The following is a 13,311-nucleotide window of genomic DNA, read 5'->3' as shown; positions in this document are numbered from 1 at the left end:
TCTGTCTGTCTGTCTGTCTGTCCGATGTGTGTCTCCTGTCTGTCTGTCTGTCTGTCTGATGTATGTCTCCTGTCTGTCTGTCTGTCTGTCTGTCTGTCACTCTCTCTCTTTGCCCAGCTGATTTCGGTTGCTAGGTGACAGTTGGCAGGGGCCGTAGCAACGGACTGTGATGGAGTCAGTTGGCCCTCTCCACTCTGCTGCACGAACATTCCCCCCTTACACAATCATTGAAAACCCAGAATTTCTCCAAAATCACTCACCATCGTTCAAGGATCACAGTTCAAAAACTACACATCATAGGAAAAAAGTTCAAATACAACAAAAATACTCAAGACCTGTGCCTACATTTTAAAGCTGGAATGGTGTTTCTAGCTGAATGTATGCCAGAGCAGGAGATGTTTGAAAAACATCGCAGACTTGCGAGTTTTTTGACCTCATCCCATTCATTCCTTATGGGAAGTGTCTCGCAGCTGTTCGCGTCTTACGACGCGAAAGATTAATATTCTAGAGAACTGAATTATAGCATACAGAGTCCGATCAAGCCGCACATTGAATGAGTGAAAAAATGATCGTTTAATGTAGTTTAAATGCTGGGAAATATACTGTGTGTGTGCGTCTGTGTGCATGTGAGAGCACGCTTAAGCAGCTCTGTGTGTGTGTGTCTACATGTCGCTCTGTCTGTCTGTCCGTCTGTCTGTCTGATGTGTGTCTCCTGTCTGTCTTTCTGTCTGTCTGATGTGTGTCTCCTGTGTGTCTGTCTGTCTGTCTGTCTGTCTGATGTGTGTCTAGTGTCTGTCTGTCTGTCACTCTCTCTCTTGGCCCAGCTGTTTTTGGTTGCTAGGTGACCGTTGGCAAGGGCCGTAGCAACGGCCTGTGAGGGAGCTGATTTGAGAGCAATTTCTGCCTCACATCTCGGACGTCAAACTAGTGCTATTTGGTCAAAATCATACATGATATCGACAATTTTTTTTCACGATCGAGCCAGAAAGGCCTTAAAGAACACACTCATTAAGTTTTGTGGTCCTAGCTTCAGAAATGTGGAAATGGCAGCGAGTTAAAAAAGCGTGCAGTTTTGGAAATCCTTCTCCCGATTTACATTGGAGTAAATGGAGCATTTCAGAGCTACTCTTGTCGGTTAGCGGTCGATAATTCAAAAACCGTAAATCCTACCGATAAAGTGGACACATTGGGAGAAAGAAGACAAGTGTGGCTACAACTCTGGAAAGTATCACTGTTTTTGAGCCTAATTTGTGGCCAGGATCGTCACGGAAAGAGAAAATCTCTGAGCGAATTTTTGAATCTCGCTCACTCTGTCAGTTGGTCCTCTCCACTGTGCTGCACGAACATTCCGCCATACACACTCATTGAAAACCCTGAATTTCTCCAAAATCACTCACCGCCATTCAAGGGTCACAGTTCAAAAACTACACATCGTAGGAAAAAAGTTCAAATACAACAAAAATACTCAGGACTTGTGCCTACATTTTAAAGCTGGAATGGTGTTTCCACGTGAACGTATGCCCGAGCAGGAGATGTTTGAAAAACATCGCAGATTTGCGAGTTTTTTGACCTCGTCCCATTCATTCCTTATGGGAAATTTGTCGCAGTTTTTCGCGACTTACGTCGCGAAAAATTACTATTTTGTAAAAAATAATAGCATACCGAGTCCGCCCGAGCCGCACGTTTTGATATATATTTTGTTGTATTCGCTCAACGGTGCGGGGCGTGAAAAGTGCCGAAAAAGTAGCGGAGGAAGAATAATAATAAGAAAGAGGCGCGAGCAATAACAATAGTGGGCTGTGCTCCGCACAGCCCACTATGGACACCTATAGCTCTGCTATAGAGGTGTCCATAGTGGGCTGGCGAGCACAGCCCACTAATAAAAAGAGGCGCGAGCAATAACAATAGTGGGCTGTGCTCCGCACAGCCCACTATGGACACCTATAGCTCTGCTATAGAGGTGTCCATAGTGGGCTGGCGAGCACAGCCCACTAAAAAGAGGCGCGAGCAATAACAATAGTGGGCTGTGCTCCGCACAGCCCACTATGGACACCTATAGCTCTGCTATAGAGGTGTCCATAGTGGGCTGGCGAGCACAGCCCACTAATAATAATAAACTCCAGAAGAACAATAGTGTGAATGCTTGCAGCATTCACACTAATAATAAACTCCAGAAGAACAATAGTGTGAATGCTTGCAGCATTCACACTAATAAGAAGAGGGTCGAGGAATAACAATAGTGGGCTGTGCGGAGCACCTATAGCTCTGCTATAGAGGTGTCCATAGTGGGCTGGCGAGCACAGCCCACTAATAATAAACTCCAGAAGAACAATAGTGTGAATGCTTGCAGCATTCACACTAATAAGAAGAGACACGAGTCCATAGTGGGCTGTGCTCCGCACAGCCCACTATGGACACCTATAGCTCTGCTATAGAGGTGTCCATAGTGGGCTGGCGAGCACAGCCCACTAATAAGAAGAGGGTCGAGGAATAACAATAGTGGGCTGTGCTCCGCACAGCCCACTATGGACACCTATAGCTCTGCTATAGAGGTGTCCATAGTGGGCTGGCGAGCACAGCCCACTAATAATCTAGTTTTTTTATAATCAGCATCTTCTAGCATTCATGAAAATTGTGTTATTGTCGTCTCACCACATAATACCATGAATCAGTGTTCTGAATATATAATATTTATGTGGACAGATCACTTTCTAATCATGTTCTAATAAAGCTGTCTGATCAAATGTGTTTCAGCTTCTTTCTCTTTTAAGCTAAATTCATGTATTTAATGGTCTGTAGTTATGAATATAAAGCACTTGTCTAGTAAATCATCAAATTTACAACACTTGTCACATTCACTCATTCCTAAAAACACATTCAAAAGCTGACTGCAGATGCGGCCATGCAAGGTTCCAACTTGCTCATCAGGAGCGATAGTTGGGGTTCAGGATTTTGCCCAAGGATAGATCGACATGTGGTCCAGGGATCCAACCACTGATTAATACCGTGAGGGATCTAAAATCGTGTAGAAAATTAATATTTTTTCATATGCTTAAATATTTACCAAAAAAAGATTTTGTGTTTTCAAGCACAATTGTTTTCTTTCATTGAATACAAACTATAAATCATATTTTCCAATCTGACCTCCATCTACAGGTTTGTCTAGGGATCAGTTTGGAAATGAAAGTTCTGTTACACATTAAAAATAATGTTTTCTCTGTGATTTAGTGCATTGTATCTGAATTAAATATATAAAGATGACATTTGACTTCAATATTGTAAATCTCAAGCAGTATGAGAATTGATGTGATATTGAAAAAAGTGAGTGTTTCCATTTGTGGTGGTAAATAGAGGAAGTAGTTTTTGTATGACTCTCCTGTTATTGTCTCTCACTGTGTCTCTCTGGCACAGTAATACACTGTTGTGTCCTCAGTCTTCAGACTGTTCATCTGTAGGTAGAGTTTACTGCTGGAGTCATCTCTGGAGAAGGTGAATCTACCCTTGACTGACTGGGAGTAATAGATAGGAGAACCAGCTGTGCTTATAAAAGCGATCCACTCCAGTCCTTTTCCAGGAGCCTGTCTGACCCAGCTCATCGCATAGCTGCTGAATGTGAATCCAGAGGCTGTACAGGTCAGTCTGTGAGATTCTCCAGACCTTTTAACCACTGGTTCAGATTCTGTCAGAGTCTGACCATCAACACCTCTCAAGACAAACAATATGTGTATGTCATTGCTTTGGCAGCACAAATAAAAGTTATTTAACATTAAGATCAGTGTAGATGTTCACCTGCCCAGCAGACAGTTAACAGCAGCAGTCCTGTCCTATAGTCCATCATGTTAAACTGTGTGTCCACTGTTCTCTGTCATCCTCTCTGCAGTCAGATAAGTAGAGGAGGAAGACATCTGAGTTTTGCATTGACTCCTCCTCACAGTGTGGAAACAGCTGGACTGGAGATATTTATCAGAACTTGTGAATTAATGTCCAAGATTCTAACTTGTTTTAGTTTCTGTGAAATGATAGTTAATTGTTAATAACACAACCACATTTATTCCACATACACAGGAATGTTATTCTTAGTTCAGACATCTGACACATTAACATACAGGTTTTATTAAAATTAATGAAATAATAATTCATCTTGTTATCAATATTTTGTTTCTTATCAGTCACTTTGGGAACAGTTGGCAGCACATTAGAATATTTACAACAATATGAATAATCTACAGTTTAATTCTGATCAGCAGAATCACTTTTATGAATAATGCATGTGTTATGACCCTGGGTCATTATTATTTTGTGTGTGTATAGATATGGTGCTGCTCTGTCCCTCCTCCTCCAAGTGTGTGAGCAGTCTGCTCTGAGTGTGTATCATTGATAGCAGGTTGGACCTACTGATTGGCTGGAGCTGTCTGATTGCTGCTCCAGGATTGGCCAGAAGTGGGAGAGGAGCCCTTTTTGAACCACCGGCTGACTGCAGTCTCCCTCTCCAACCATTCATCCACTTCCAACTGGCACCGGTGTCTAACTTGTTTAGGATTTTGAGTTTGTGATTTGTAGAACTTAGCGTAATTGTCAATCCGAGTCTTCTGTAACTTTGTACATTTAGTAAATTGTGTGTGGTAGCCTAGTAGGAGGGAGAAGCCTTTTCTTTAACCTTTTCTTCTCCTGTTTTCCCCTGTTTAGAGTTAGGTAAGATTTTGTCTTTTTGTTAATACTTTTGATTTGTATAGGGTAGGTAGGGAGATAGATGTTTTTATTTGTTGTTTTGGCCTCCTCTCCCTCTGAAAATAAAATAAAATAAATTTAATTTAATAAATTAATTTAAAAGATCCTGTGACACTGGCCTTCTTGGGAGTGGGAGGAATGGGGAGCAGCATATCGTGTTATGTCTCTGATTCCCCTAGATCAGGGGCGTAACACTTGTCATCTTATTCCATCACACAATTAACAGCTGTTTTGAACAGATTTTCAATTGTGTTTTGATCAAGACACACTGATAAATCTTTTTCAACCTGTTTTTCTCTTTTCAAACTTCATTCAAATGATTCATGGTAGACACAGTGACATACGGTGAGTAATGCAACATGATGCAGTCTCTCGCTCCGTGCATCATTTGTTTACTCTCTCTTTTTTCATCATGAAATTAGTTTATTTTATATCCATTGAACTTAATTTGGACTGTAAATTACAAGTGAGACAAGTTATAAGATATTTTGATAACATCTGTAAAATAAGGCTTACTTAAAAAACTTTATTGCTCCTTTAACAGGAATTTTACCCTTCTAACATGCAGTATATATTTTTAAAGTTATAAAAAGTTTTCATATCAGAAGTTTCTTGGGAGATCTTGGATGGTCAAACACAACTTTTTTTCATTACTTTTTGTGTGACAAATTTGGGATTGAATTTAACGTTTAACGTTTCAGTTTAGATTAAATAAGAATTCAATATTGAGTATCAACTCTGAACTTTCATGACTGACAGTTACTCACATAAAAGTCATACTAAGACAACTGAATGTTTCCAGTGGTGGTAAATAGAGGAAGTAGTTTTTGTATGACTCTCCTGTTATTGTCTCTCACTGTGGCTCTCTGGCACAGTAATACACTGCAGTGTCCTCAGACTGCACATTCTGTCCATTGAGAGTCACTGTGTTGCTGGAAGAGTCTAAATCGATACTGAATTTGTTCTTGAGTGAATCTTTGTAGTGTGAGCCTCCAGTATATTTCATCCCAATCCACTCCAGTCCTTTCCCTGCAGGCTGTCTGATCCAAGCTGTGTAGTAGCCAAGAGAATAAGAGACCTGACAGGTGATGGTCAGACGTTGACCTGGCTGCACAGTCACAGAGGCTGGCTGTGTCAACTGTTCACACTTCACACCTGTTAAAAAAACAAAATGTTTTGGAACAAATGATCAAGTTAAACTGCAAAAGAAGAACTGTTGACTTTGACAAATCCAGAGAGACTCACATCCAGCTGCCAACAGCAGCAGCAGAGCTACAGAAAACATGGTTGATGTTGAAACTGACGTGCTGTGAACTCCACTGACAGCCTGATGGGAAGTTTTTATAGCTGAGTAACAAGGAAGCTCACTGAGTTTGCATAGAATCAAACATATGAAGCATCAATGTTGGTCTGACTGGGGCCAATAGAAGAGTCTGTTGACTGTTATTATATCTGCAGAGTGAAATCATGCCTGGAAATCACCTCTGCTTTACATATGATATATTCATTTCATTACACACTCAACTGGAAAATTTTGAAAATGTCCCTGTTTTTTCAGAAACAAAACAACTGTAGATGATTATCACAACTATTCTCACTGTGAAGACATACAGAGAAACTTGGAGCCTCGAGAGGAAAACAGCTGCTCAGGAACTGAAACCTGTGAGACAAAATGCAAAAACTACATCTGAGTGTTGAGAGTCAGTCAGTTAATATTAATGAGAACACAGAGTCTCCTTTAAGTAACAGAGGAGAGACAAACTTGTAACTGACTGCCCTCTAGTGATTTTATGAAAGAAACTGTAACATTATTTTTCATCTTTATATTATGACTCTGCAAAATTTAGAGACAAATTTTGTAGTAGTTTTATTTCATTTAACATTTACTATAAATGTTTCTCAGGAACAGATTTAAAATTATGATATAAATACTTAATGCTTTGGCTCTTTCAATCCAGTAGAGATGACTTCTGTAGGTTTTTGTACAGCTGCTCAACAACTCCAGTCACTGTGTCTCTCGAGCACAATAATAAACAGCAGAATCTTCAGTCTTCAGACTGTTCATCTGCAGATACAACTGCTGTCTGCTGTTGTCTCTGGAGATGGTAAAACGGCCTTTGACTGACTCAGAGTAGTACTTGCTGCTACCACTGCTACTGATAACAGAAACCCACTCCAGTCCTTTTCCAAGAGCCTGACTGATCCAGTGCATATCATAGCTGCTGAATGTGAATCCAGAGGCTGTACAGGTCGATCTGTGAGATTCTCCAGGCCTTTTAACCACTGGCTGAGACTCTGTCACAGTCAGCACCTTTTGAGACAATAATGAATATACAGTAGTAAGGTGCTTTGAGCTGGAACCATTTTTAAGACCATTACAACTGTAGATCAGTGTAGATGTTCACCTGCCCAGCAGACAGTTAACAGCAGCAGTCCTGTCCTATAGTCCATCATGTTAAACTGTGTGTCCACTGTTCTCTGTCATCCTCTCTGCAGTCAGATAAGTAGAGGAGGAAGACATCTGAGTTTTGCATTGACTCCTCCTCACAGAAAGAAAACAGCTGAATTTGACTTAGTTCTGATATGTATTTAGACGGAGAATTTAAGAGATTTTTTCCAAATATATAAAAGAAATGACTTCCAAAATGTCTCGCTTTCAAAAGGAACATGTTTTATGGACACTGCACTTTTACTTCAAAGCTGATGGGTCAGCTCAGTGAGGTTGGTTACTGCTAAGAGAGAAAACTCAAAGGAACAGTGTTATTCCTTCAGGAGCACAGGAAATGAAGGTGTATCTTATTGCAGAATCGCTGATTCATTTAGCTTTCATCAGATCCATAAGAAGCAGCTCCTTCAGTCTTCCAGCTGTTTGTCATGGAATCTGTTTGAGATATTAAACTACATCTGAATGAACTTCAGCTTCAGTCATTGCTTGGCCATTTTCACCTCATGTAGATGCTTTTGATAGTCATCCACACGCTTCTCGTAGTCCTCTGGCTGAATTTTTACTCATTCTTCTTGACAGAATCAGTGAAGTTCAACTACATTTGTTGGCTTCCTGGCACAGATTTGTTTCTTCAGCACAGTCCACATGTTCTCAGTGGGGTTCAAGTCAGGATTTTGGGAAGGTCATTCTAAAACCTCGGGTGTAGCCTGATTTAGCCGTTCCTTTTCCACTTTTGATGTGTGTTTGGGATTACTGTCCTGTTGGAACACCCAACTGCAGCCAAGACCCATTCTCCTTGCTGATGATTTGAGGTTTTCCTCAAGAATTTGGAGGCAATTTGGAGACAATCCCTGTGATCACTGAACCTTACCACTGACAGTATTTTGTACAATGATGAATTTAGTTGTGTTTCAGTGAGCATGAAGAAAGTTTTAGTCCCTGTGTCACCTCTCAGGTGTGTTGTGGAGACCAGGAGCCTGCAGGACACGAGTCACAGCCCACAGGAAACATGTCACTAGGACATCTATTTGTCTGTGTGTAGGGAAACCACATTCTGGACTGACATTAGAAAAATAAAAAGTCACATTTTTTAATCCAGGAGGGAGGATCATTTTCTTGATGAAGTAGTGATGACTTGGCAAACAATTTGGTTGTGAAAGATAGAATATATCCTAGAAAAACGTTTAATGAAACCCTCATGAAAATATATTGAATTTGTGGTGGTGGAGTATTTACTCAAATGTTTCAAAAGGTAAAGTGTTATTTTTCAGTATCAATGACTTTATACAAAAAGGTTTCAACATACAAGAAAACAGGTACAAAAAAATAGTATCAAATACATCCTGAGACTGAATTAAAATGAAAACAGATACATTTTGAAATTGAACTGTAATTAGAGAATAACTGCTTGTGGTTTTCTTTATTTTTATCTGTCACTGTTAACATGTATGTATGGTTGAGTCACATGGTCTCTGGGTATTTGTGCAGGTCTGTTGGTGGTTTGTATCACTGTGGGCTGACGTACACAGTAATAAACAGCTGTGTCCTCAGGCTGCAGATTCTGTCCTGTTGATGTCACCGAGCTAGTAGAAGTGTATGTGTGGTAAAGGAACTTGTTCTTCAGAGCATTATTTTGATAAAAGTCTCCTCGACCCAACCGGTGCCAAATCCAGTCCATTGGTTTTCCTTCACACTGTCTGATCCAACCTGTTGCATAGCTGTCATCAGTCAAAGAATAACCAGAGACCTGACAGGTGATGGTCAAAGACTGTCCAGGCTGCACAACCTTTGAGTCTGGCTGGATGAGATCAATGCTGTTCACACCTGTGGAAACACAAATCAACATTATCTCCATCATCCATCTGACTATTCAGTGTTTCTAATGTGTTTATTAGTGTGAATCCACTGAAAGCTTCTCACAGGATCCAGCAGCCAGCAGCAGCAGCAGAGCTACAGAGAACATGGTTGATGTTGAAGCTGAACTGGTGTGAGCTCTTCTGTCCTCTCACTGACACAAACTTCACGTCCTTATGAGGCGAAACACACAAGGAGGCAAATTTACACTGATGACAGTAAATCAGCTGACTAAAGCATATTTAAATGAATCAAAATTAAAACTTAATGTTCAGGCTTTTCTCTTCATCTCACTCAAAGAGAGGATGAAACTTAATTCACTGACAAACACACTTTGGATTGTTATGAACGCACCATGTTTTGTAGTTTGTAGACTCCATGAAGTTGGCTGAAGAGTCCTGATTAACTGATGAAAGCAATTATGACTCAGATAATAATAATTGTTTTATACAATCTCATTGAAAATATCCTAACTTTCAGCTTTTTCAATATGTACACTGAATTCATTTCATTACTTGACTTTATCATGTATAAAATTTATAAAACAGTAATTTGTTTAACAAAAGTGTATCACTCTTCATGAAGTTCAAGTATTTAAGTTATACTGTCAAATTAAATTAAGATCTTTTCTCTAAAATCTACAGAATGTTTTTCCCTTTACTGTAACAGTGAACTGGTGTTGAAACCATTAGTGGTCTGAGGGCTCCTTCTCTTGTGGCTTCATGTTACAAGTGTTCAGGCACTGAGGGGTTTTTGTTCAGGTCTACTGATGGTTTGTGTTATTGTGGCTCTCTGGCACAGTACTGAGTAACAAGGAAGCTCACTGAGTTTGCATAGAATCAAACATATGAAGCATCAATGTTGGTCTGACTGGAGCCAATAGAAGAGTCTGTTGACTGTTATTATATCTGCAGAGTGAAAACATGCCTGGAAATCAACTCTGCTCTACACATGATATTTTCTTTCATTACACACTCAACTGGAACATTTTGAAAATGTCCCTGTTTTTACAGAAATTAAACAACTGAAAATGATTATCTCAATTATTCTTACTGTGAATATTACATGAAACATAGATAATGGAAAACATATTCTTTAAAATCAGCATTACAATATTAATGATGATGTGTCATGGAAACAAAAGGAGAAACCACCAAGAATGTTGCTTTCTATAAACCATGTTTACAGTGTGTTCAGCATGTTTTCTAATCATTAAAACACTTTAAATATGATGTGAGCTGTTTTCCTGAGAGAATGTATTTACTGTCAGCACCTCCTACATCACATTTAAGATTAACTTCAAATGTAAGAACATCTTGTTGTTATTGCAGCATTTGATCACTTAGTGTTCTTCCTGTATTTTCAGCAAAGTGACAGCAGACCGCATCATGTTAACAGTATGAAAACTTGTGTCTGATGCTGCTGGTTGGCATGAAAGGTTTTTAATAATTTCAGTGTCAGCAGATGTTTGTAGACATACAGAGAAACTTGGAGCCTCGAGAGGAAAACAGCTGCTCAGGAACTGAAACCTGAGAGACAAAATGCAAAAACTACATCTGAGTGTTGAGAGTCAGTCAGTTAATATCAATGAGAACACAGAGTCTCCTTTAAATAACAGGAGAGACAAACTTGTCACTGACTGCCCTCTAGTGATTTCATGAAAGAGACAGTGACAATTTTTTTCACCATCATGTTTGTAGGAACACATGCCTTTGTCTCTGCATCTTAAAGTGGTCTCATTTCAGCCATGATTACCTTTAACCCAAATCGACTCCTTTTTCCAGCATTTGGGACTGAAAGCCCCATATCCTGGCCTGGCAAATTCCTCTCCTCTCCACAGAGTGGGAAGATGTTGTTTTTCTTGCAATAAACAGATCACCAGAGATCTTCTTTGTAATTTACAACGACAAAGCACATCTGGTCTGTTCCTCTTCCTCCAAAGAAGATGAACCACTTTTCCCTAGGTCAAACAAGGTCAAGCCCGATGGAGTTTTCTTTGGTCACACCAAAAGGAAGAAGGACTGGTTTCTAACATAGATGTGGTGATTTAAGATGTTTTACTCTACGTTTCTCTCCCTCTGGAACATTCTCCAGTGGGGGAAGGCTTAATGGGAAACCTAATCTGTGTGTTCTTCTCCTCACATGTCCAACTGTTATTTATGACCGTTGTTGTTCCTGGGTCTGACATACCAGTCCCCCCTTTCAGTCTTCTGTTCTCACCCAAAAGTCCTAAATAACAAATAAACTACATCTCAATTTCTTAAATTTACAGATCCCGAAATAGAGTAAGAACGTCATTCAACAGATCTTTCTTATGTTCTTGTGAAGCCCAAATGAAGTTTATTACTCAATAAGTTGAGGTCAACAGAAACCCCCTCCCCTTTGTCGAGGGAGGAGAGATTTGAAGATCATCATTCCTTGTGTAATACTTGTATTATTTACCAGTTAAATGTCTGATATGTTATGTTCTACTGTGTGTTGTATACTTTATTGTCATATGTTGTATATTTAAGTGCTTCATGTCTTGATCAGGTTATAATTCTTTTGAATGACAAATGATCATTATCATGTTGCATCTTTTCACGAAGACAAAAATTCGACTTTTAAGATGGTGAAGTTTTGGGAAGGTTAAAACACGATTTCAAAATGTTAAATACAATAGTATAGTTAGATTAACTTTTGGAAGCCTCAACTCAGATCACAGGAGGTGTGACACTGTCAGCCAGCCCCTGCTGCAGGTCATAAAAACAGACACTCTCCCCTTCTCATGTACTTCCTGCTCTCTCTCTTCTTCTCCGGACACGCTTCTCTCTCTGTCCTCTTCTCCCCCTGCTTCTTCTCCTTCTTCTTTCTTCTCTTCTTTGTTTTCATTTTTATTTTATTTTTATTTTTAAAGTAATCTTTACTTTTATTTTTGCAACAAGCTAAGACAAGCGAATTGAATCCCTACTTTAAGTATTTACTTTTATTCAAGTTTTTAATAGAACAGATTATTTCTTTTTTTGATTTTATACTGTTAAAGTATCACCGCCTGATTCAGAAGAAGTTGAATTAGTTTCAGAATCAGAACTTGAGTACCACTATTTGAAACCACCAAGAAAAGTCTTTTTCAAGACTGTGATCATCTGATGAAGAACGTTGCAAGCCTTGCAAAGAGTCTCCAACAAAAAGAGACTTTGTGTGCTCCCAGCCGAGACCGACCCTGCCCCCAGCGCTCCCAAGGCGGAAAACCCGCTGGGCCTTCGGACCAAGAGTTCCTCAACAGAGTACCGGCCTTCCCTCTGGCTACTGGACCGACGCGCCGTGCCGTGGTCCAACCCAGAACTCTCAAAGAGACCAAGCTTCAGTGCCTCCTGACGCCCAGACAAAACAGGCTGAACGTCTTCATACAGCTGGATCCACACACGTGAGAATGAGTGGTGTCTAAAGTTCTGACTTCTGTCTAAAGTTCTAACTTCTGTCTAAAGTTCTGACTTCTGTCAAAGTTCTGACTTCTACCTTATGAACTTAAGAGAATTAAGATTAGGGTCTCATAGTATTAAGAATTACTCCCGTAATATTTAATATATATAACCCGACCCTTTAACTTTACCATCTACCGACGGTCACACGACTTTATTACTTTCCTAATTACAGTCTTTACATTTTCTGTTATCTGTTGTTCGTCTAAAATTGTCATGTCTTTTATTTTACCCAAATTATTTAGTCAATAAACATATAATCGTTTGTCTTTGTTTGGAACTTAATTTTAATGTGGAAAACCGATGGATACGTGCAAAGAATTCACTCCTTCAGAATATTGAGACTAAATAAATTGATTTTGAATGGACTCTAACTGTCCAAGCCAACTTGTACAGTTAGGTGTTTGGAATAATGTCCTCCGGATTATTCCAATAACTAAACACGGAGGTGGTGCCCCTTTAACGAGTGTAATATTAATTGCCAGTGATTAATAATCATATATATATCAAAGTAGTGTGTGAGTAGTGTCTCCTACATTATATATTTATGGTGCTGCCCATGCCAGGACCACATACCATAGTATCCTACATGTTACTATTCATAAAGTCTTCACAAATTCAGACACATAATTGCCTCTCAGTTATTAGAAATGTTACATTTTGTTGTAGTTTTATTTCATTGACCACATTGTTTCACTGTCTTTGGGCCTTTTGTCAACAAATAATCTTAATTGTGTTTTGTCTCATTTGATATTTAGTATCAATAATTCTAAGGAACATATTCAGAATTCTAAAGAAACTGTAACATTATTTTTCACATTT

General features: G+C 39.4%; 1 gene segment (V, D, J or C); it reads right to left on the bottom strand.

Annotated features, from left to right (window-relative positions):
- Window positions 1–8,118: 8,118 nt before the first annotated feature.
- LOC115575141 (immunoglobulin heavy variable 2-26-like) lies at window positions 8,119–9,137 on the bottom strand. The segment is given in 3 exon segments: window positions 8,119–8,151; window positions 8,640–8,998; window positions 9,095–9,137. Coding segments are annotated over 3 exon segments (435 nt in total).
- Between the last annotated feature and the right edge of the window lie 4,174 nt (window positions 9,138–13,311).

This window comes from Sparus aurata, chromosome 23 (assembly GCF_900880675.1).
Source record: "Sparus aurata chromosome 23, fSpaAur1.1, whole genome shotgun sequence".
In the NCBI taxonomy this organism is placed as follows: domain Eukaryota; kingdom Metazoa; phylum Chordata; class Actinopteri; order Spariformes; family Sparidae; genus Sparus; species Sparus aurata.
This window is presented reverse-complemented; position numbering and strand designations above follow the sequence as displayed.